At 36.9% G+C, this 25697-nt stretch overlaps 1 protein-coding gene across 3 annotated transcripts in view; it reads left to right on the forward strand.

Annotated features, from left to right (window-relative positions):
* LOC124619373 (STE20-related kinase adapter protein alpha) overlaps positions 1–21964 on the forward strand; it is a 34805-nt gene extending 12841 nt beyond the window's left edge. For 2 of the 3 annotated variants that reach the window (XM_047145698.1, XM_047145697.1), the window contains exons 4-7: positions 1033–1204; positions 1292–1544; positions 16783–17043; positions 19432–21963. In XM_047145698.1, the coding sequence (XP_047001654.1) occupies positions 1033–1204; positions 1292–1544; positions 16783–17043; positions 19432–19505 (760 nt within the window). In that variant the 3' untranslated portion in view covers positions 19506–21963. Of the gene's footprint in view, positions 1–1032; positions 1205–1291; positions 1545–16782; positions 17044–19431 lie in introns of all 3 variants that reach the window. The other variant, XM_047145699.1, reaches the window with a different exon arrangement.
* Positions 21965–25697: the final 3733 nt, after the last annotated feature.

Below are 25697 nucleotides of genomic sequence, written 5' to 3' on the forward strand. Positions count from 1 at the left end.
ATTAGGCTCATAAACTGACATTTTCAATTAAGAACAACTTTATGTCTCAGGCACAAATTGACTAATGTTTGAATGAGGTTATGTTGACCGAGGTCCAAGCTAACTGCCTGACATCTGCGATCTGTTTCTTTCAACCGCTACTTACCGTTGTCGCCGCCTATCTGCAAACAGCAGAAGCAAAGTTTTACACCTTGTTGTTGTGTGTATCCTCCCCACTGGAAGAGTCAATACATTGACCTTAAATCATCACTTTTAATTCCATCCTGTCATAAAGGTCATTAGGTTATTTCATTGTGCAGCTTGCTTTATTTATCCTCTTAGTGAAGAAAAGACTGCTGACAACTCTTCTAAAAATTAAGACAATGTGTTATACAGTTGCTTTCACTTCCAACATTTGTTATGTAAATATATTATCAGGAAAATACTATGAGATTAGTAATCATTTAATTCAAGTCTTTGTTAGCTTAATATCTGTGCTTAGCTTGTGGAGAAAAGTACTATCTCCTGGTTTGTTACTAAAATCTGCTAATTATTTTAAAAGATATAATTTTGTTAATTTTATGTATCAAGAACTTGCTCTTTCACCTTCTGGAAGATAAAATCACTGTTTGTAAGCTCACACAGGGAAAACATAACATTATGTAAAAGGAGGGTGCTGAGATTTTCCAAAATACGTTTTTTCAGGTTTCTAATAAAATTAACAAAATGTTACATCATTATTGTGTTACATATAAAGATCTTCAAAATAACAGTTTCAGTTTCCTAGTATCAATAGTGTTTAAGTTTGGTCATTTTTATTTCTTGACACTTTCAGTATAATGAGCAATTTTCATTTATTGAAACATGAAAAACATATGAACCATGCATCAAAAGATACGAAATTTTTTATATTACTCTATGGGCACATACAATAAACAAAGAATCTAGCACCATGAGGGCTAAAGCTTTGGTTGATTTGATATGGGCTGTAACATTTTGTAGAATTTAATGAGTTGAACATTGATGTAGTTTTTTCTTGTAATGTTATTACAGGGCCATCAGAGCAAGTCACATATTAGTTTCATCTAGTGGAAGGGCCTGTTTATCAGGGCTCAGGTATTCTTACAACATTGTGAGGGATGGAAGAAGAGTGAATACCGTGCATTCATTTCCAAACAGTACGCAGAAAAATTTGAACTGGCTGAGCCCAGAAGTACTGGAACAGGTCTGCAAGTATATGAAACATACACTAGTGGTGTAATTTATGAAGTAAATGTGTTTTTCATACCTAATGTATGTTCATTTCTTGCAGAACCTCAAAGGTTACAATGAAAGTTCAGATATTTACAGTATTGGCATAACTCTCTGTGAGTTGGCTAATGGTGTGGAACCCTTCTCTGGTATGCCCACAACATTGATGTTAATGGAAAAAGTCCGTGGCTCTGTTCCACAGCTTTTGGATGTCTCCACAGTTTCGTTTTTTAAGGAATATGGGTTTTCTCCTCAGCCTTGTGGTTTGTTGTGCGAGGATGAAGTAACAGAAGAAGAAGAAGATGAAATTAGAGGTAAATAGTCTCTCTCTCTCTCTCTCTCTCTCTCTCTCTCTCTCTCTCTCTCTCTCTCCCCCTCTCCCCCTCCCCCTCCCCCCCCCCCCACTCCCCTCCCTTTCCCACCACTCCCCTCCCTTTCTCACACTCCCTCATTCTCTCCCTCCTCTTCCCCATCCCCTCTCTCTGTTACTTGGTGATAGTTAATTAGCTTAAATGTAGTGGCTACAGTCACAGACGTTTTACAGTAGTAAACAAAAAGAGTCTTAATGGAAATCATCAGTAGTCTTTATAAGTTTCTGCCATTTGGATCTATAATTGTCTTATATGAAAGATGTTAATATAACCTGTCACACACTTTAATAAAGGGCTTTATATAAACACTGAGCTCTTTTTAAACCCAAGTAATAAAAGTACAGTGCAGCACTTCATGTGTTCATATCGCACATAACAGATTGAGACGTGGAATGACGAATGAGAGGCACTGCTCTATCTGTAATTTTCTGTAGCAGTGAAGAAGTAAATTATGAAAATTTTCGAGTCTTTCAGTAAAACAAATTCTCTTAAGAAGTGTACACTAGGCATTACTTTGTGCGTCAGGCACGAAAGCAAATGTCTGTCTGCCTGTATTTATTTAGTTAAAAGATTTTAATTTACATGTGTTAACTTAATTATTAGATATTCAGACTCCAAAATATAGTCTTGCCTTTTTTCTCTCACAGCTAACAGTTCCAATGGTTTCTAGTACTTATGATGATACTTGTAGTTTTTCTTCAGTGTTGACTGTGAGTTGACAGAGAGAAATTTTAATGTTCATAGCCTTTCCAAATGTATCATCTGTTTGAATGCACCCCCACTCCTTCCTCTCTCTCTCTCTCTCTCTCTCTCTCTCTCTCTCTCTCTCTCTCTCTCTCTCTCTCTCTCTCTCTCGCACACACACACACACACACACACACACACACACACACACCTCACCACAGTGACACTGTGTTACAGCCATGGTAATTTGTGTTTGGGTGTCAGTGTGGATATGTGTGTGTGAATGAGTGTACTTTCTGTGAGAAGAGGAGCCAGGACTCAGTGTTTTAAGCATGAATGGTTCCCTTTCTGTTATTTTACATAGTGTCCATCTGGTATTTCCAATATTACTAACAAACAGCCGTGTTATCTGGCTAGATTTGTAAAGGGAAGAAAAACAGTACTAATGATTGTTATGATGCTTAACAATAATAATTGTAGTGTTCCTCTCTCTGTTCTGCTAAAGGTGGAATATCCAAAACAATCATGTTTTGGTTATTGTATCTCTGGATTTATGGACTTTCAGAAAAAATAGAAAAATCTGGAATCGGAATTCTGCCTTACACAATACACTATTAATTTATTGTCATCTTCACTTTGAATGGTCATGTTAGTGGGTCAGTCTCATTCATGAAATCTCTTCTTGGGCTTTCCAAGATTTCTTTTTCTATGTGGTACAAATTTCATGGCCTCACTCTTACATTCTTTCCACATAGTCATTTCATTTACTCTATATATTTACATATTATATGAAACTGTGAAAAGGCCAGGCTGGAATAACAGCAGTAGGGAAAGGATAGATTGCTGTGGATAGATAGGTGCCCACCACATAGGAGGTGTTGAGCTGCAGATAGGCCCAATGAAAAATTTCCCCTCCCACTACAATCACTTTGCCTGGCTGAGACTCAATGTGTTTTTCGTATATTAATATTTGTTATTGGTTCAGATTGTAACTCTTTTCTAGTATCTTTATAACTATGGCAGTATCTGTACTTTTTTTATGACAGTGGACCTTTAAAAATCGGAGAAGTTAGATTCAATCACCTTAATGATATTCTTAAGAGCTTTGAAAGAATGTACAAAATTAGACTATTCATTTGAATTACATAAATCAAAATCCTATAAATAAATATTATGTTGCCAGAAACAGAATTTAGAAACTAATTTCTCCAATATAGTAAAACACAGGTTCCCAAGCTTTTCTTCACCAACATGCAAGTAGTTTCTATAACGGTACGTGGGTTGGTGTTATTGTATGTTCCTTTTATCTCTCTCTGCAGAAAACTGTAGACACTGGGCTCTCAAAATTTATATTACACAGCTTTCGGTACTGTGTCTTATTTATAGAGATTTTAACACACATGGCATTTTGTGGGATAATGTTATTATCTTATTGTCATTTTATGTGTTTTTCTGTTGGTCCTTAGGTGTTTCTGTATTTATGGAGATGTATTCTTCTTTGCATCTAAATGAATGACTATTTGTTTTGTGCCATACATGTCCCTCTTCTTTTATTGGTGAAGCGTGATTTCTGATGTTATTAATCCGTGTGTGTCATCCTGGAGTTCTCTTATCTGGTCAGCTACTCTAAATGACAGATTTTTTGCGTGTTTTTGAACGCATTTATTATGTCACTACACTTTCACTGTGTGTTGACAATCAGCATCTCCATAAATGTAGAATCACCAAAGGAACAATGGAAAAAAATGTAAAACGACAATAAAATAATAATGTTGTCCCACAAAATATGTATTATTCTCCAGTGTCATAAGTCTCCTCATTCACGCTTATCTCCCCTTTTTGAATTTGCCTTACTTTCTTCTACCGTTGCATCAGTATGAGAAATTGAAGCTGAATTAGTGGCGGGTTCTGTAAAAACTGTATCAGCATCAGAATCATTCATGTCAACAGTTTCTTCAGACCAATAAGTAGTACTTTAGGAAAGCTCTCAGCTGTTACCATCCTTCATCTTCCTTGATTTCTCTTTCATAACTCTAATCCTTGGCCTTACCTCTTTTGCTGCCAACTTGCAATCACTACCTCCAAGATAAACTCTACAGTTGGACTCTTTGATGTAGTAAAAAGAGTTAATCCGCTACTATTTTTATCATGTTCAAACCTCCTACAATAGGCAACATCCAAAGAGATTATGTAGATTTGCGGAAAACTTGCACTCATTTTTTGTGGGTTTTATCTTTCTCTGAGCACCTTTTTCAGATTGCGTCATTCTAAATGCAGGTCTGTAAATTTCTTTGAAAATGTGGTAGAGCTCTTCTAGGAAACCTAGCATTCTCCCAAAATATTACACATTCACACGCAACTAAATTATCACTTTTACTGATAGTCGATTTTCAGTTTATGTACGTTATAAAAGAAGACCAGCAAAACCTGTCGATTATATGGTAATTTATGTCCACTGATCTGCTGCTTAACTTCACTGACTAAATAAGTAACTGTTATTACATTTTAAACTAATCACCATGATGTAAATATTCACAATGTCGTAGAATGGAAACACACACACAGCTGAAGGTGGACAGTATGACAGCAGTTGCCACGTGCATAAGCAGTAATAAACAAGCATGTAGCTACATGACACAACTTCTTTGCCACTGGGGCATGAGATCCTTATCTTCAATTTCAACAAAATAGGTCTTAAAAATATTCTTAAAACAAAAGGATATGTAAGGGGGTATGTGTGAAGAAATACAGTGTTTGAAAAATAAAGAGCACCTAATGTATACGCTTTGTTTTTTGCATTTTTGCAATATTTCTACTTGTTAATTGCCACTTCCGTCAACTGCTACATTCCCTTTCTTTCCCATGACCTAAAACTTTCTTGACCAATGGGGGTACGACACCACCTTGGCTTTGCCCCTGGACCTGCCCTCTCCGTGACCTATGCCAGCTTCCCAAGGATAGTATCCCCCACCACGTATAGTTTTGGGTGTGCCTATATTGTTGGCGACACCCCTATTAGATTTCGGCTTCCTAACCAGTGTTCCGTTTTTACTGCAGAGCTTTATGCCGTTCTCCAGGCTGTCCAAGACATCCGTTGCCATCAACGGCTACAGTATATTCTATGCTCGGATTCCTTCAGCTCTCATCTCAACCTCCATGCTCTTTATCCTGTCCACACTCTGGTCTACTGGATTCAGGACTGCTTCCACATGCTCCACTTGAGGGGCGTGTCTGTGGCATTCCTCTGGATCCCAGGGCATGTAGGTATCTGCGGAAGCGAGACAGCTGATGTGGCGGCAAAGGCTGCAGTCTCTTTTCCTCGGCCCACCATCCGCATGGTTCCGTTTGCCAATCTACAGATGGTTTTATGTTGTCATGTTGCTCTTTTATGACACACACATTGGTCTACACTTCCTGATAATAAATTACGGGACGTGAAACCTCTTCCCTGTGCTTGGACCTCTTCCTCCCGGCCTCATTAGCGGGAGGAGGTAATTTCAACTAGACTCTGGATAGGGCACTGTCTCTTTAGCTGTCAACATCTTTTAAGTGACGATCCTCCCCCACTTTGTTCCCACTGCTCTCAACCGTGGACAGTGATACACCTTTTACTTCAGTGCCCCTATCGGAATCCGCTACATGCCCTTTTACAGCTGTTGGCTGATCTGTATTCCCTTTTAGCAGATGACACGCACTCAGCCGATTGTGTCCTTGAGTTTATCAGTGTCAGTGAGATGACATCGGTCATTTGAAGCTCTTTTTCATGGAACACAACCCTTCTTCAATAGCAGTTCTCTCTGTTTTCCTTTCGTTTTTAGTTTCACTCCCTTGAGAGTTTCGATCCCATTGCTGCCAATTTAAAATTCGATTTTTTACCCTTCAGTAAGCCACAGAATGGGCACTTACGACTGTAGCAGTTTTGCACCCTAAAACCATAATTTAAAAAAAAAAACAATTGTTGTATTACATCGTGATATAGTCTTTGCTATCTTCAGTGATGTTAATGAATTTCAGCTTAGTTATAAAGTGGAATCCCACAGATTGCACATTCACTTGTGTATTGCCCTGCTTGAGTTTCCATGCTTTCTACACTGTGCACTACAATATGCACTGAGATCTGTTCCTCAACTTTGCACCGACTGGAGTATGCCTTTGCGATGTTTGTTACAAAATTTTAAAGCTGTTTATAGTATGGAGATAACCTAAAACTATGAACCACATACATAATTGTTTAATTACCTTAATCACAAACACATTTCCCATAGCTTCAGAAAAGAAGATAACTTTTTCTTGTATTTGGCTCTGTACAAGATGGCAGCCAGTCAAGGAATATTTTAGGGAATTGATTTAAGAAATTTATTTCAAAGGCCCAGTGGAATCTTTACAAGTTTTCCCCCAGAGTAATTCATACCACGTCTATGGGACACAAGTCACTTGCCTTTCAAAACTGAGGTGGTTCTGTCCAGTTAAAGTGGCTGACAGGAGACGCCCTGAGCCCTCTGCTGCAACTGTTAGCGAATTTATGCCTCTTGTAATCCAGACCTCGAGCAGAACAGACGTCTTTTTGGAAAGCAGAGCCTTTGGCTCTGCCTTTCATGACTGGCCACCAACATAAGTTAACATGAACAGTTTCCTCTTCTGTTGCCCATTTTAATTAATTATTCGACCTCCTAGGCTGGCCTAAACCTGTTAACTTCTGACCCTAGGCGTGCCCTTTGTACTCTGTATATTGAAATATATCGTGTTGATTGTACTTAATTTCCTGTTTTGTCATTTAACGGCATCTCTGGATGCCCGCTATCAAATCCTGACTGCTTAACTTCCTGCACACTGTCGCCACGAGGCATATTTAACAGCCTTCTTCCCCCTTCCCTCCCAAGCTATACATTAACATCGGTTGCAGAAGTCCCTCGTAAACTTCCCCTAACTCTACAGCTCACTGCGGGACTTCTGTAACCTGGAGTAATAGGTAACAATGCTTGCAGGAAACCCAGTGGTTGCTTGTTCAGACCACCGCTCAGGTAACATCAGGCCTCACTTGAATTGTAATGCACAGAGATTGTGAAGCTACCAAGCCTGCTGAGGCTCATTAGAAATTCGCAAGGCTAAATCAAAAATATTGCATAAATTGTATTTGTGAATCCAAGCAAGGGACATTTTTAAACTTTGTTTCCATGAGTCTCACCATTGCTTTCAGTTTATGCTGGGTGAACAGTGCTTACCTTGAGTTGTTGAGTAGATGTCACTAGTTGGCATCTATCTGAAAGCTTCTGGCAGTTCAGGTTATTCACCATTGTGATGACTGTGACATCTGGGCCAAAACATTCTGTGATTATTTATGCTACCCTTTATTGTACATTTTCAATATTCCCTATTAGTTCTATTTCTTATGGGCCCCACACACCTCAATAATATTTTAGATTTGTTTGCACAATTGTTTTATGATCTAGCTCTTTTTGCTGCATTTTCCTAGCATTCTTCCAATGAGCTGAATTCTGCCATCTGCTATACCTGTAATTGAACCTTTACATGATGATTCCAGCTGTGACCCACTTATATTGTAGTTGTGGGAGACAACAATCATGCTTTTTGTTAAGTGCACAACTTTACATTTCTGAATATTTAAAGCAGATTATCAGTCTTTGCTCAACTTTGAAATCTTACGAGGTGAGTGAATATTTTTACAGCTTATTTCAGAAACTACTTTGTAATAGATAACTGCAAACCGTTTAAAGTTTAATATTGTCTGGCAGGTCATTCATATACAACAAGAACAGCAATGGTACCGACCAACTTTTCTGGGGCCTACATGAAATTACTTTGTCTGCTGATGGCTCTCCATCCATGATAACATGCTATGTCCACCCTACCAAAAACTCCTCAGTCCAATCACTAATCTTGTTTGATACCCCATATCATCATACTTGGGTAATGAGGGTTGGTGTGGTAAAAAGTAAAATGCTTTTTGGAAGTCGAGAAATGTGGCATCAACCTGATTGCCATTATTCATGGCTTTCATTATATTGTGATATTAAAGCGTGTGGGTTTTGGTGGCCCATATGTTTTTGGAATCCCTGCTGGATGTCATAGAGATAATTGCATTTGAATTCACAGAGAGAGGTCCCGAGCAGTGGAATCAACTTTTTGAAACTATCTGTATGGTGATGTAGTTTACAAGATCCTAGGTATCACACCCTGCAGCCATTCACCTCGGTGGGCCATTGTTCGCGAGTAATCAATGAAAAAATTTCAGAATTTCATGGAATGCACTACAACTTTAATGGCGTAATGGCTACAATACTAGTTCCATATGTCAGAGGTTGTGGGTTTGAATCTGTAAGATGCACTGAAAATTTATATTTAAAGCCTTCATTGAAATAACATTGATCATAGTTTTTATTTAGTTATTGGGTTTTAATGTAATTTTTTTATTTCTATTCCTTTGACATATAATTTTTAATCACCTTATTAACTTTTTTACTTGCCCTCATTTTTTCTTCCCATCATTCTTTATCTATCATAATATTTCAAAATTTGAAAATGCCATTCTATTGGTTAAAAAACAAAAGATGAAATAATCTATTTATATATGTGCAGCGGTGTCAAAAATATGATTTTTGCTGCAAGATTTCCATTTTCTTGTTTGGTAATCATCATACGAACATTTGAAATGTAAGTTCTTAAGACATACTATTTAGGCAATTTCAAGAAAATGACAGTAGAAATTTCATGCATTGAGTAAGTACCAGAACATTGCGACTCTGAGCATGAGGTGGTGGTGTCAAAGTGGTTAGCACCCCTCCAAACACTGAAGATATTCTTGACCATGTGATACTATTTCGTATCTATGACACTTGAAAGATAATATAATGAAGAAATATGTGTATTTGCATGTACTTTTATTGAATTTCCATATTATTTGACTGTTTACCGATTTTTAATTACTACAAGAATATAACTATTGGCAAGTAAATGAACAAATGCAAAATGTTTTCCCAAGCATGTATGCCTGTTGTGAATTGTGAAATCCCTTACACCTGCAATTGGATAAGGCACCCAGAATTGCTTTGGAGCTGGACGCTTCAACCTGCAGACTTAGACACAGGCTCCCTTCAGCAGCTAATGTGGATAGTGGTAAAATTTAGTGTATGTGTGAATTTTTTGCAAATCACAAAATTGGAGGTGACACTCCAGAGTCTTCAGCTACTACAGATGATGAATGTCATGAAGATTCAATGCATAATGCACTTGCAAAATTCAATTAAAAGATGCCTTCATTCACTGTGATAGTTTTCTTGAAGAAGCTGACCTCGTTGGTACAGAATCATCAGCAACAATTTCTGCAGGTGCAATGGCAATTGGAGAAGAATTTTATCAATCTACTGTCAGTGTTAGGAGGAAAGACATTTATTACTGATGAGGACCCCATTCATTCCGACGAAGTAGCTGAAGAAAGCCTATTATGTGAAACTGAAGATTTTTGCGACTGTGAGGATTACACCTCCAGTTTTGCAGTAAAATGTAGATGATGTGATTTTCAAAAAATTCACACTTACACTAGTCTCACTGCTACTCAAGTTAAGTGCCAAATGGGGCCTTTTCTGTGTCTGTACGTCAAAGCATCCAGGTATGCAGCAGTTCTGGGTACATTACACAATTGCAGGTGTAAGTGATTTCACGATTCATGACAGGCATGCACATTTGGGGAACATTATGCGTTTTTTCATTTCATTCTCTATAGTTATAAATGTAATATTTTTTTGTGATAACTGTAATCAGAATACAGCCAAATTACTTGGCAATTCAATACAGGTGCATAAAAATACACATGTTTGTTCATTATATTGCCTTTGAAATGCCATATATATATTAAATAATATGACATAATCAAGAGTATGATGAGTGTTGAAAAAATAGGCATGGGGAAAAAAAAGGGACGAGCAGGACTTGATCCATGGTTCCACGGACTACGAAATTAGAACACTATCCACTTGGATGCTATCCCATCATGCTCAGAGTTGCAACACACCGGTACTTATTCAGCACACAAAACTTCTATTGTGAATTCCCCTTAATTGCCTAAGTAGTATGCCGTACTACCCTTGCACGTAATGTTGTCCAAATGGATTACTAAAAGTGTACAAATTTTAAAGTAAATCCATGATCCAAACAGTGTGGCCTTCCCTTGTAATTAGTTCTCAGAGAAGACTTATAGTATTGTTTCACAAGACGTCTTACCACATCTACCATTTACAAAACTGTAGTTATCCAAACCAGTTGTTGAACATTATAATCTCTTCTAACGATGACAGTATGATTCGGGAGTGTATGTGTTAGTGGGCAGAGAATTTCTTTAAGCTTTTGGTTTTATCTGGCATTGACCCATTGGAAATATGTAAACAAAATAAAAATGAGAAAAATGTCATTTTGAGTGACCATTGTATCTAGTAGTATTGTGGCCATGGATATTCAATTTGAGGAAGAGTACATTCAGAAGTACACCAATGGGGAATATTACATGCAAGATGGTTTCTGTTCACATTACAGTGCTGAAATGCTGGAAATGTGTGATGTGCATGGAATGTGATTGACTTATAACCATGTGTTTTTTTTTTTCCAAAATTTTAGTCTCAATTGAATTAAGTCAGACAAACAATTTCTTTTCTTCTTTTCTCCACTTTGAAGTTTGACCGAATTATCTGACTTTCCATTATTACAATTGACCACACACACACACACACACACACACACACACACACACACACACACTCTCTCTCTCTCTCTCTCTCTCTCTCTCTCTCTCTCTCTCTCTCTCTCTCTCTCTCTCTAAACAATTCCAGGATCATAAAGAAAAGAATTATGTACATCCATCATTTGAGTCTTAAGTTGTAATCTTGAGTTTGTACAAAAATTCCATAGAAAAAGCACATTCAGACTTTCTCTAATTTTCCAATTTTTTGGACAACTTTTCTAACTTTTTTTTCCCGAAAAAGGTTATTTGAACCGCTACGAACATTCTTAAAAGAAAATTAGCCATGTGTGTCCAGCCCTGCTCAATTGATGCTCTTACCAACAAACATAATTTTATTTTTATTTGTATAAATGATGAATTTGGTTCCCAGTATTGTTGTCTGGTGACACCAAAGTCACTTTTGTATGTTCTTATGCTTAAACCATGAGCTAGAGAATGTCGTGTTAAGTGGTGCTTCGGAATTTATCAGGTGGAGTGCATTGTTATTACTCTCTTTATGGAGGCTGTGTTTACCAGTGGTAGGGGAGAAGATCCATTCTTGCCATACCTTACTGTACATATCTCCTATCACAATTTTATATCATTTTTTTTTAACACTGTCAATAAGCTTGCTCCATTCCCTGACAGAAAGTATCCTCGTCTTCCCCTCAGCAGGGGCATGTGCATTTAAGAGCCTGCAGTTTTTCCATTTTATTTGTATCCTTGGACTTATTGCTTTAAATCCTATTACTAGTAGTTCAGTGCTTTGGTTATAAATACCACACCAAATTTGTCTTCACTATTGTGGCTGCTTTAGTACATAGTACACTGGTGTTTCTGGAACACATTTTGTCCAGTCTATCTTGCCTTTTGCAAGGCTGTGGTAGCCATTTTGTAAGTTTTTGGTGTTCCATTCAGACTTCCAAAGGCTCCATTTTTGTATAATGTCAGTGTGTTCCATGATCAAATTCTCATATTCCTTGTTAGTTTGCCATGTCTTCAGCATAACATCCATCTGGCTGTATTTCCCTGATATTTCGCAATAAGACTTTTTCTAGGTATTGGTTATTAGCCCTTATTCCAACCCCCTATTCTTCGGAAGACCATTTCCCCCACTCTCGTATGCCCCGACCTTGTTTCTCACTGAGGTTAGGTATCTAATCCTCCATAGGTTTGCTCAGGTTTTTGCTAGTTTGGCTAAACAGCCCATACCAACAAAATATAGATGTACAACTAAATAACACTGAGAATGATTGCGGTTGTTATCAGATCAACACCTCCAGAATGGCTAAGACACATTCCACCTCCTCAACTGTGATGCATAAATGCAGTCATGAATGAATATAATAAAAATCTACCAATCCATCAAGATACTGATGATGCAAATCACAAAAGACTCTGCTCTAGATGACCATCCATAGTAAACACAAGGGTCGCTGTGGAAGGCAAGTTCAATCTCACTAATGCATAGACTCAAGAATGTACTGAACAACAAAATAATAATATGCTGTCACCTGAAAACTGCTAGGATTTGACTTTCCACGCCAAATGTGGTCAGTGCTAAACAGAATTAGAACCCAACAGGGCAGATGTGCTAATTTTTTACACAAAGGGGGTTAGCATCCATCACCACTTTGTGATTGTGGAGAACCACAGGCCATCACACCACAGAAGAATGTCCCACAAGATCATAAGGTGTTAAGACCAGTAGACTTCCTGGTGGTAACTCCCAGGTTGACAGATTACATAAATATTCTGTTTGTTTATAAGATATTGTATATATTATGCTCTACACTCTAAGTGTTAGAAAACCATATGATAAATAAATAAATAATGCAGGTGAGTCAGAAAAAAAGCCTATAATGTATGAATATAGTATTAGTGGTGTATTTCTTGAAAGTCACATCGATTTAATATCTAGGCGTTACATTGCAAAGTGATATGAAATGGAATGAGCATATAAGCTCGGTAATAGGGAAGATAAATTGTCTGGTTTATTGAGAGAATTTTAAGAAGGTGTAGCTCATCTATAATGGAGACTGCATATAGTACATGAGTGTGACCATTCTTGTGCACTGTTGAAGTGATTGGGATATCATGCCCAAAATTAGTTTAGATTTACTGGAATAAAAGAAAGACTCTGTCCAAGGTCATGCATTCAAATTGGTGTTTGATAATTAATACCAACTTTAAATGTCAATTAATGTGGATGCACTTCAAATGGGCAGTCATGGCTACTGTGTGGTTTTCTTTGATTGTGTTCTCAGTACCTGGTTACCAGAAAGATTCAGCATGTTCGTTCAGAATAGGTTGTGACTTATGTATTAGCGTTCCTGTATCCTTGTGAGATGTTCCTTGGATGAATAAAAATTAATAAATAGAAGTTATATTGAGGACACTGGAATAAGTGTTATCTGAATGGTCTTAAAAACTGTCTAGTGTGTATGCCCAGCGGACACTAATGTCCAGATGACACAAGACTCAATTCATTCACCTGTTTACCAGGGTACATATTAATTCAGAGAAACAATCTAGCAGATCAACAACCAGAGAGTGTTGCATAGGATGTTGTCATGATTTTCTTCTACTTTGGTACTAGTATTTTAGTTTGTGACTTTGGTTATTTGTTTATTGATGCTAATGGCAATGCTTTGTGTGCCTCAATATAAATAATGAAAAACAACAATCAGAAACTCAGTTGTCTGCTTTTGTGCGAAGAATTCTGATTGCTGTTACACATGTAGGTATATCTTATTCTCCAACTACTGCATCATACACTCTGTTTCCCTGACAAGGAAAGACCAGAAATGTGTTTGCTAGTTCTTGCACAATGAAGACCGTGCTGTTACTGCCAAAGTGGTAACCATCTACAGCAAAGAATAAAATTTTATTTAGTGTCCCTGTAGGCCACAGGAGTGTATGCCATTGCAGAGAGCACTTGTAAAAGACATAGAAGTGTAGGTGGAATTACATTTATTGTGAATGAGTGTTACCATAATATTAAAGGAACTTCATTTGCTTGGGAACTTCTCACATTAAGTGAGAATAATTTGTCCTTGTCATGTTAGCCACATAAATAAATGGGAGCATTTTGTGATCAGGTGATAGGGCAGAATGAAATATTTTCTGCAGAAGATAGTGCACAGTAGTAATGCTAGTGTATTGGCTGATAGAAACCAAATGTGATGAAGATGAAAAGGATAAAGGCAACAGGAAGTGGAAATAAAATATGTAATACTAATTTAACTTGGTAACCTGATACAACATCCTGGTTAGTCCAAAATACCCATTGTTGTCCCTAATGTTCTGTTATTTCCACCTGGGGTAATCCTTTCTATAATAGTATTTTTTGCATTCTTTACTGTAGTCTGACACATGTTGCTCAACTCCAATCTTGGTAAATCTGTATAAATGGATGAACATAGCTATTCGAAGCTGAATTGATCTTATCAGTTTAAATGTTGTGAGTTCTATACAGTTAATTTAAGATGACTGGCTTTTGGTCAGATGATTGAGCAGTGCGAAAAAAATTACACATTTGATTTTTGTTCAAATTTTCATAGCCCAATGAAGAAGGGAAATGGACAAATGACAAATAGGATACAAAATTGACCAGCAAGAGCTCTAATATTGCCCAAAAAATAAGTAAATAAATAAAATAAAAAATTACTTGCTTGAAAGTGATCAGTGTAATTAAGAAACACTGAATTAGTGATTTGAGGGAAAATTGAAATATTTCACGATCAGCTGCTTCCAGCTACGTAAATGAGGTGCCGAGAAGTTCATTGTTTCAAGGCCTAGTTATTTTGTGCATAAAAAGCCACATGGGTGTAGAAATTCCGGAATTCTTTTCTTCTGTCTTTCATGTTGAAAAAATAAATATCGGATTACAGCATAAACTGAAACTTCTTTGTTTTCTTGTGATCTAATACTGTAACAATAATAGAATATTGATCAATATTTAGATACATTGTTTCATGATTTCTGAACAAAACTTGAACATTTAAAAAGCAAATGAAAATTAGAGTACAAATGTTATGTGAAATGATTTGGTAAATAGTAAGAAATAAAATAGATTAGAAAAATATTTAATGCGCCACATTCACTTGGCATGATTTCTAGAATCATTCAGAGACACATCAAATGTTTCTGTAATGTATTTTATTTCTTATTTTGACAAATCACTTCACAAAACATTTGACTTTTTAACAATTTTTTCCGACTTGTTCCTGACAGCTTAAGAGATTTTTCTCTCTCTTCCTGAATTTTGTAGGGTGATATGAAGATAGTTCTTTCTGTAGCCGCCGCCCCCCCCCCCCCCCTCGCCCCCCCCCCTCCCCCCCGTCAAAGTGGGAGTCTCAAAATATATACACATCACAATTAATCTGTTTGTACCTGTAGAAGTCTATTTGAGAATTTGTTGTGCTGTATTGTGATTGTGCTGTAGCGTACGTCTCGGGCAAATCATTGGGCTTTCTACATATCATTGTAGAATATTTCATGCCTTTTCAATTGATCTTTAATAACTATGGGTCATTGAGTTTTCAAACTCCAACTAATAAAATCTCTGAAAGAACTACTACTTGCAGAAAATGTGCTTCACAGTTTTGTTTCCATGTTAGAAACTTCTTTGGCAGTCATGCTGTAACTTGTTGATGCTTTGCCTCCATGAATCTCTTTCATACTGTGTGAATCACTACAGATTACAAATTAAGAACTTCATAGTGCTCACTTCATTTTCATTTGTAATGTAATAACTTTGAATGTACGGTGTGCACCTCGCATTGTATGTTCACAGTTGAAAGAAGTGTGCTCTTAAACTTATCTCCAGAAGATTAGCCTCTCACACAAAGTACAATATTGTCTGCTTACATTAAACTTTGTGACCAATATTTCAGTGACTGAATCTGTGGGACCGAGCAAGTGACAGTCTTCCTCTGACTGAGTGTGCTCACTGTGTTGCCAGTTTTATGAATGACACTGAGTAACATTAATGTTGTTTACTGTCTGTCTCTTCTCTCTACTCTCAGAAATATATAGAATATTCTTTAATGCCCTTGTAAGGTCACCTATTATAGCATTATGAACATATTTGTGCAGACCAAATAAACATGTATTTGAATTATACCATTAGAAAAATTAAAACTAACATGTAGATACGAAGCTTTGCATGGTGGGCAGTCTTAGCAATGTGCCAGTGCCTTCCAAATTTACCAACATTATGAGGAGAGTTTCTGAAGACTGTCAGTCAGCTGTGTGTATGTTGCAGAGCATGACTTTGGCAGTCACAAAAGAATAAACTGCTTAACTTGTCTGCAGTTTCTCCCTCTGCAGACATTAGTTATCTGTGTCTATCTCTCCCTGACTCAACTGCCTTGTTGCTTTGAATTACATTTTCTTTCATACTCAGATATCATTTTTTCCTTGTCTTACTTTCTGTTCACATCCTTACATCTCTGTTATATACGGAAATATTTTGCTTTGACTATACAAGTCTGTCCTGTCAGTGTTCAAATGTTCCAAAGGGAATATTGAATTTGCAGCCTCACAGTTGATTCAGTTTGCTCATTAGGTTTTATTCATTACTCTCAGCTTCACACACGAGGTGAGTTCTGCTCTATATTTTCTAGTCTTGTACATTTCCAGTTCTCTATTTTGCATTATTATGTATTGTAATTCTAAATTTGGGTGCTGTTCTTCATTTTTGTATACTATTATGAGAAGGCACAACTTTTAAATGCAATGTATCTTATTTGTTCTTTGAAGTTTCAGTAGAACATATTGGATACGGTGACACAGTGGCAAGTGCCCGTTACGAACAGAGACGTGCAATGCTGGAACGTACACTTTCTGAGGCATTCCATGACTTGACACAGTTGTGCCTGTTGCGAGAACCATCAGCACGTCCAACGGCTGCTCAGTTGTTACAGCATCAATTTTTCAAGCAGTGTCGGCGGGCTTCCCAGCACTTACCTGATCTTCTGCGGCCTGTGCTGCCTCTCACTGACAATAGGACAGCAAGCTATGGTGAGCAGTCACCGCAACATGTCTCACGAATTGGAAATTGCTGTTGCTTTATGGTGATGAAAAGATAATTTTTACGAGATTGTGTTTCACAAAAGGAAGGATCATTGTTAGCAGTAAAAGATAAACCGCATAAGGACATGGTAAAAGCTACACAACTTATAATGGAAATGAAGATAGCACTTTATCACATTTTGTTTTGTTTCTGTGAGACTTGTAATATCTCGCATCCATTTCTTAAATTTCTTGTAATAGCAACTACTTATTTCTTTGTGAAAATGGTTTTAGAGTAATTTCACTCCATGGCTTTTAAAAACAGATTATGTTAGTGCTGTTGTACTGTAAGTTCCTATATAATACCTCAAGTGCACAAATGGCACTGATGTAACTCCCAATTTTTGCTGATAAATCTTTCATATTTGGGAGTGAATAAATACAGCTATAATTCTGTGATATTTTTCAGACTTCACATTGAATTTAGCTGAGAACAGATAGATAACAATGTGAAAGTAATTTGTTGTTCCTTTTTTGCATTACTAGTGAATATAAACAATCACTGAATGAATGAGTAGCAACTGCTACAAACTACACAACAGATAGACTTCACACTCAAGGCAGTTATGCAAATTTCACTTGTGTCTCCAGAAGACTAATTTGTAAAATTAAGGCAATTATTAATTACAGTAAAAACAAGCTTGAAAACATCATGGAGAATTGAATTTGTAGACACACAGTGATGGTAAAGCCAATACAAGATGTATTAATTAAATTCTTTAATACACATAATTTATATGAAGTAGGAATAAAGGCAATGATGCAGAAATGAAAGACCAAAACAGTGAAAGCAATCAGCAGTTTGTAGTGAGGTAGAACAAGTAATGAAGAAGTGTAAGCTGGCACTGATACATTATATTTCAGCGTTCTTCACAAAAATATATTTGGTGATAAGGTGCCTGTGTGATAGTGATGAGCATAGGGTATAAAATGTCCAAATTGTGGAATGGAAATTTAAACACTTCAGAGAAATGTGTTATCACTTAAAAATAGGCAAGTAGAAAACAGTGTGCAGATGAGAATACATATTAAAGTCGGTGATAAAGGTGACAAGTAGTACGGAATGAATGTAAAAGAAAACATTGGTAATTGGAATGAAAACTTTTCCTCATCCATCTGACTTGAGCGTGCACTGAGCATTGTGTATTCAGCAAAGGCCAAACATTTTCTAACCACAGTCTTTCTGACAACCCCACTCCCCTCTTGGTTAGGCCTCCACTTACTATTTCTTTTCAGCTGCTAATCACCACTGATCCCCTCCATCACTTGATCCTCTCTCCCCCATTTGTTCACTTGAACCCCCATTTGCTCACTTGAATCCCTCACGCTTAATTGATCTCCTCCCTATCGTGATTTCTCACATGCCATCATCCTCACAGCCTCCCCAAATCCTTTCCTCATCTTGCTGCTTTATATGTCACATCATTTATTCATATATTTGAGCCCTCTGAAAACACACATGCACACCCCTTGTTCATCTTTTATAAAACTCCCTTCATATTTCTACATGGCATTTGCAGTATAGATTAGCATCTAAGCATGTACACTGCACCTCCATCATTTTGTATTTCTTTCTCCATAATATCACTTTTTATCATCCCTGATTTATTTTTGCAGTATGTCAGATGTCAGAACCTCTTTGTTCTAACCAATATATTAAAGCAATGTTTTGTCTCGGTTGGTTGGTGTATGTTAATAAAAGACCCGTGAGTGACATGTCTATTCACAGTTCATCTTGCTGCTTTATATGCCACATCATTTATTCATATATTTGATCCCTCATTTCAGCTGTTTCTAAAATTTTAGCATTTAATTTTCATTGTTGTATTGCATTGTATCTATAGTTACATTGATCAGAGTCATAGTTTTTTCTGCTATTGGCAGTATAAAAATTGGACAAAGTAGAAATTCGTTACTGGTAGCAAAGAATTTTGTGTAATTGTATCACAAATTTTCTGTTTTGTATTGAATTAATCTACCAGCAGAAGCTCTACTGAACTAGTTAATGTACTTTTTTGTAGGATTTTAAGCATGAATGATAGCTGTTTTTTAATAATTTTACTTTTGAAATTGGGTTCCACATCTTGGAGTTAACTGTTGATAATCACGAAACTGTAGGCTTTTGCCCCACATTTCACTGAATAGTTTTGTTAGTCCTAACTAAACTAGAGTAGATTAAATTATTTCAACATTTGAAACTCATTTAAAAGAATTTATTTATGTATGAAGTAGCAAAAGTCTTTGGAAAAAATCAGACTATATCAGTATTCATTGAGAAACCTACCTTTCCTTTTGCTTCAATGTTTTCAGGTACTGAAACAGTCCATTTTTTTCCAGGTGATCCAGAATTGCTGTTTGTTTCTGAATCACTATCAGATTTAGAGATAGCACCTTTAAAATGGAATTTTTAAGTGTGTGTGACATGCTTTGGGAACTGGTGTGGTTGAGTGTAAAACACTATGAAAGTCTGACAGACACATTGCTGTTTTGCAAAGGAACAGTGGCCACTCCGGGTGCCAAGTAGTGCCATTGTTTCAACTACACTAACTTATTTGTTGATGTGGTGTATGTTAATGTTTCTAACATATTATACTCTCTTCTGTGAAGGGATTATTTGCCAGTTTGTTGTAAATGTTTATGTGATTACAAATACAGAATTAATATTAATTTAAAGTAATTCCTGTTGTTTGTGAAGACTGAAGGTTTCACATGCAGTGTCAGCACATGGCTGTCTGTTGCTTTGTTTTAGCCTCTGATACCAAAGTTTTATTAATTGTAATGGAGGTATATCTTATTGCTATTTTTGTAAATCACTGTAATTGAAACCTTTTATCTAAACAGCAAGTCACTACATAAAGAGCCAGTACAAATGTTCTAAATAAAATATTTTAAATGAAGCAGTGTATATAAATGGGTTATGATCCACAGCAAATAAAAGGTTTGTAATGTTGAAGATCTCATATTTCACAGAATGTGCAAATTTTAACGGCAGGGAACAAAACCCATTGTATTGGTATTCTAAAAAGTGATTCATGTAAATGCATGTAATCAGATGTGCAGAAACTTTTGTGATAGATATGTGGATGGCTGTGTGGGGTGGTGTTATTCAGTATCTGTGGGTTGTACAAAATTCTTTTAATTAGTAGCTTTAAAATAATTTAAGCTGTGTACTCATTATTGTGAAAGAGATTTATCCTTATATGTAGATTCTATGTTCTTATTGATATTATTTCAGCTGTTCACTTTCAGAATTTAAAGGTGCTAAGTTTCTTAAATTTGTGAATGGAGTAAAATCAGAGTATGACTTTGTACACTTGTTTTTGAACAAGCTTAATACTTCCTATCAATGAAAAAGGGTAGAATAAAAATTATTCCACTTGAAAGTATGTTAAGAGAGGTGAGTGAGTGAGAGAGAGAGAGAGAGAGAGAGAGAGATTAATACATTTAATTATTGCTTGTAAAAAGCATTTATTCAGTGCAAGTCCCGTGTTCAAGGATTTATTAGAGAGAGAGATGCATTGTGTGTCTTTAATAAAATTCTTATTGTATGTCCCATGTATAATATCAATTTTTCTGCCCATCTGATTAAATTACAAAGATGTGAGTAATCAAGACTAAGGAACAGAATCTGTGTATATTTGCCTTTGCTTTAATCTGCCAGTACTGAACTGCAAAATAAGTGGCACAAATTTATCTACAATAGTAATGACATATGACCTGCTTTTAAACAGGCATATATCTGTATTAAAACTTCATATCTGATGTAACACGCCTTGAAGTGTGTTACCTCACAAATTAGTACTGATGCCATCACATATTTTACTAATTAATAAGTTGTGGGCATCAATGATAGAAATTGGATTGATTGTTATTTCACATTTTGAGGCTGCTGCTTTTAATAGGTATGAGAACTATATGATGGATTCTGTTACAAGCAGCATAAAATAGTAACATGAACTGACCAATTTTACAAATGCCTTTATTAAAATATCACCCTTTCCTATGATGCTAGTTTCTTTGTTCAAAGTTTCGCAGATAGTGAAAAAAATTGCATATATTTTTATGTATTTATAAATATCCTTCATTTTTCACTATTGCAAGACGTGGTATAATTTTTTGTAAGCTACTGTGATCATCAAAAGAGTTCTCCTAGGTGCAAACATTGTACATTTGTGCAATCATTAAAAAACTAATGTGAAAGATGAATAAAGCACAGTGAAGGCAGGAATTCAATTTTTGCTATTCACTTATTCACATTCTGGTGTTTTCCTTTGCTGCCACTAATCCTGCTTTTCCAAAATGTTTGCGTTGTTATTCTTTCCCTCTCCTCCTCAGAAGAGTGTAGTTTACGCTACAGGTACAAGGCATCTGCATAAACAGTATATGTTTGGTATCTTATATTTTTCAATTTAACCATGTGCTTAAGTAAGTGAATTTACATTCTGCAGAACCCAGATACAGAACATCCTCCAATCACAGATTTACATTTTCCATTGTTATTAAATATCTCAAAAATATATGCCAGACAGGCCTCATTCAACAAGACTGTGGTTGATTTATCACATGATAGTAAACGTACCTCAGGTATAACCCTTTCTGTGATACTCTCTTCTCCAGTGAAAAACAGAACATAAAACACAGTTTTGAGAAAGCCCTTCTGGAGGTTTCTTGTACATTTATACTGATGTCATTTAATAATTAAGAAGTTATGGGCAAAAATAAATTAACTTGTCCAAGTATTAGAGTTTTTGCTTTCTAAATACCTGTCGGCATTCAAACATCCCATGTTCATGGAAACGAAGCACTCATAAAGTACATGGTTAGTATTATAATTAAACTGTTATCATGGCATTCACAATTGTTAAGCACGTGGAAAGACGGGAACTGTAGCTGCTTAAAATAATAGGATAAGCAAGCTTGCTTTCTGCTAATTATTTAAAATAGGAATTTGCAAATTTTTAAAAGTATAAATACTGTATAAGATATTTTAAATGATTTACTGGTATAGTAATGTATTTATTTAGTCTACTGAAGCAATTTACTGGCAGCTGTGTGGCATTGTCATGTATGAGATCTACAGATGTGTCCTTGACCAAACCAGAAGCTTTGAACAGTTTCTGTTGTTGTCCTTGGCAAAATTATTTAATCTCACTCGGTTGTATACTTTCGTCTAAAGTCTCTGAACCAATGAAGCTGTTAGAGATGTATAGACTAAAATCACAGATTTGCTGTCTCTCTTCAGTCTTCTGCTTAGATGACAGGTTTCTTAACCTCTTTCTCAGATTAGTACTTCAATCTACAGCTCTATTGGTATTTTTTGTAAGCCTGTGCTGCTGGTTGCGAAATAATCTTGAAGTTTGTCTTCCTTCAAATCAAACTTACGATTGTTTCTTTATATTAATTTGCATTAACCAACATTCAAATATTTTATACCTGTAGACACCTTGAACTAGGTAGGTATGAAACATAGAAGACAGGATAACTTATAATATTGTCTTGTAAAATTTGTATATTGTGTTTTTACTAGACATTTTTTTTCCATTTTGTTCTTTTTTCCAATATCATTTAAATGTTACAAAGCAGAAGATTTTTCAAAGACTAATTTTACTTTTGAATTAGTTGGCAGTTCTTTCATCAAACACTGTTTCTTTTGCAGTAATCATACAATGAAGACTTTTACGACTGGATGTTTCAGCTGCGGGAATTCTTCCAGGTTGTATGACCGTGGTCCATGGAACTCTTCAATCCCTGATGTTTTGTCCAAAGCTATGTCTTCGGAGGTGCTCCTGGTTGTGCGGAGTCTTGCCGACAATCGGACGAAACATCAGGGATAGAAGAGTTCCATGAACCATGGCCATACAACCCGGAAGAATTCTTTGATTTTTTCCTCTGAAATTTTGTATTGTAGATTAAATTGCAAATTTATTATGTCCAACTTGTTTTTGCAAGTAACAAAAATTTACTGAATAAAAACACAATCTTACAATACTTTCTTATAGAAACTTCTCATACTACGGTTGATAACTAATCCCCAGTAGTCAGTACTAATGCACCATGCAATAAACTGTATGACATGACCATTAGACAAACAGTGAACATTTTCTTGGTATGAGTTACAAAGTTTAAATACAGTCAAAATAATACTTTTTTTCGCATAAAATGCACCGAGACCTTAGACATTAATGTGCCCATACTCTGATTAAATTATATTTTATGTATTCCTTGAAAAGTCTTAATATTTCAGTTTGTTATTATTATGTTAATTAAATATTGCTATTATTATTTTAGTGAATTTGTCTACGTGTGATGTAATATTAGTAAAGTTGTTAAAGTGAAAACAATCTAGCAGTACTATGCAAACATATATGATAAATATCTTACGAACACATTAAAACACAACCAAATGCACTTTGATAAATATATGCTTTTAGTCATCACTTTGCTTTTCAACATGCTAGGTCAAATATAATGTTCACTTTATAATAGAGGGAAACCTTCCACGTGGGAAAAATGTTCACTTTGTGTTACGAAAGTCGTCCTTCATTGTACACAGTACAGGCCAGGGCATAATTCCACACAATACCTTTAAATGACTGGCAAATTTGTCGCTAAACTGCCGTGATCCAGCTTTGCTACTTGAAAAATTATTATAAAACAATCTGCGCTGTAAAAACAATAATGTAAATTTTAAATGGGCCGGGTAATGATGTCAGACTGCAGTGATGTTCTTTTCTGTCTGCTGTAGACAGTGCTATAATTCTAAAAACTGGGATTATTTGACATATGTTTAACACTTCCACAAATAACTCAAATCACACTTTAAGTTATTATCTATTGGCATTAGCTCAATAAATTACATTACATTAGATTACAGACCTGGACAAGCAGTATATGTAATCAGAATGAGATTTTCACTCTGCAGCGGAGTGTGCGCTGATATGAAACTTCCTGGCAGATTAAAACTGTGTGCCCGACCGAGACTCGAACTCGGGACCTTTGCCTTTCGCGGGCAAGTGCTCTACCAACTGAGCTACCGAAGCACGACTCACGCCCGGTACTCACAGCTTCACTTCTGCCAGTACCTCGTCTCCTACCTTCCAAACTTTACAGAAGCTCTCCTGCGAACCTTGCAGAACTAGCACTCCTGAAAGAAACGATATTGCGGAGACATGGCTTAGCCACAGCCTGGGGGATGTTTCCAGAATGAGATTTTCACTCTGCAGCGGAGTGTGCGCTGATATGAAACTTCCTGGCAGATTAAAACTGTGTGCCCGACCGAGACTCGAACTCGGGACCTTTGCCTTTCGCGGGCAAGTGCTCTACCAACTCAGCTACCGAAGCACGACTCACGCTCAGTTGGTAGAGCACTTGCCCGCGAAAGGCAAAGGTCCCGAGTTCGAGTCTCGGTCGGGCACACAGTTTTAATCTGCCAGGAAGTTTCATATCAGCGCACACTCCGCTGCAGAGTGAAAATCTCATTCTGGAAACATCCCCCAGGCTGTGGCTAAGCCATGTCTCCGCAATATCGTTTCTTTCAGGAGTGCTAGTTCTGCAAGGTTCGCAGGAGAGCTTCTGTAAAGTTTGGAAGGTAGGAGACGAGGTACTGGCAGAAGTGAAGCTGTGAGTACCGGGCGTGAGTCGTGCTTCGGTAGCTCAGTTGGTAGAGCACTTGCCCGCGAAAGGCAAAGGTCCCGAGTTCGAGTCTCGGTCGGGCACACAGTTTTAATCTGCCAGGAAGTTTCATATCAGCGCACACTCCGCTGCAGAGTGAAAGTCTCATTCTGGAAACATCCCCCAGGCTGTGGCTAAGCCATGTCTCTGCAATATCCTTTCTTTCAGGAGTGCTAGTTCTGCAAGGTTCGTAGGAGAGCTTCTGTAAAGTTTGGAAGGTAGGAGACGAGGTACTGGCAGAAGTGAAGCTGTGAGTACCGGGCGTGAGTCGTGCTTCGGTAGCTCAGTTGGTAGAGCACTTGCCCGCGAAAGGCAAAGGTCCCGAGTTCGAGTCTCGGTCGGGCACACAGTTTTAATCTGCCAGGAAGTTTCATATCAGCGCACACTCTGCTGCAGAGTGAAAATCTCATTCTGGAAACATCCCCCAGGCTGTGGCTAAGCCATGTCTCCGCAATATCCTTTCTTTCAGGAGTGCTAGTTCTGCAAGGTTCGCAGGAGAGCTTCTGTAAAGTTTGGAAGGTAGGAGACGAGGTACTGGCAGAAGTGAAGCTGTGAGTACCGGGCGTGAGTCGTGCTTCGGTAGCTCAGTTGGTAGAGCACTTGCCCGCGAAAGGCAAAGGTCCCGAGTTCGAGTCTCGGTCGGGCACACAGTTTTAATCTGCCAGGAAGTTTCAGTATATGTAATAACTCTCTGGAAGACAACTAGAGAGAGAGAGAGAGAGAGAGAGAGAGAACCTTTATGTATAGAAGTCGGTTGAAGGTTGCAGATGAACACTTATCAGTACAATGATATTGTTTATTTCTCAAATACATCATTATTGTGTTTGTTTTTTAAACTATTATTATTGTATTGTTCACATAAAACACTGTCTTTGTACGATTTATAGTCACATGAGTTTGGTTTTTGTGTGTACCACTGCATCTGCTAAAAA

This window comes from Schistocerca americana, chromosome 6 (assembly GCF_021461395.2).
Source record: "Schistocerca americana isolate TAMUIC-IGC-003095 chromosome 6, iqSchAmer2.1, whole genome shotgun sequence".
Lineage (NCBI taxonomy): Eukaryota > Metazoa > Arthropoda > Insecta > Orthoptera > Acrididae > Schistocerca > Schistocerca americana.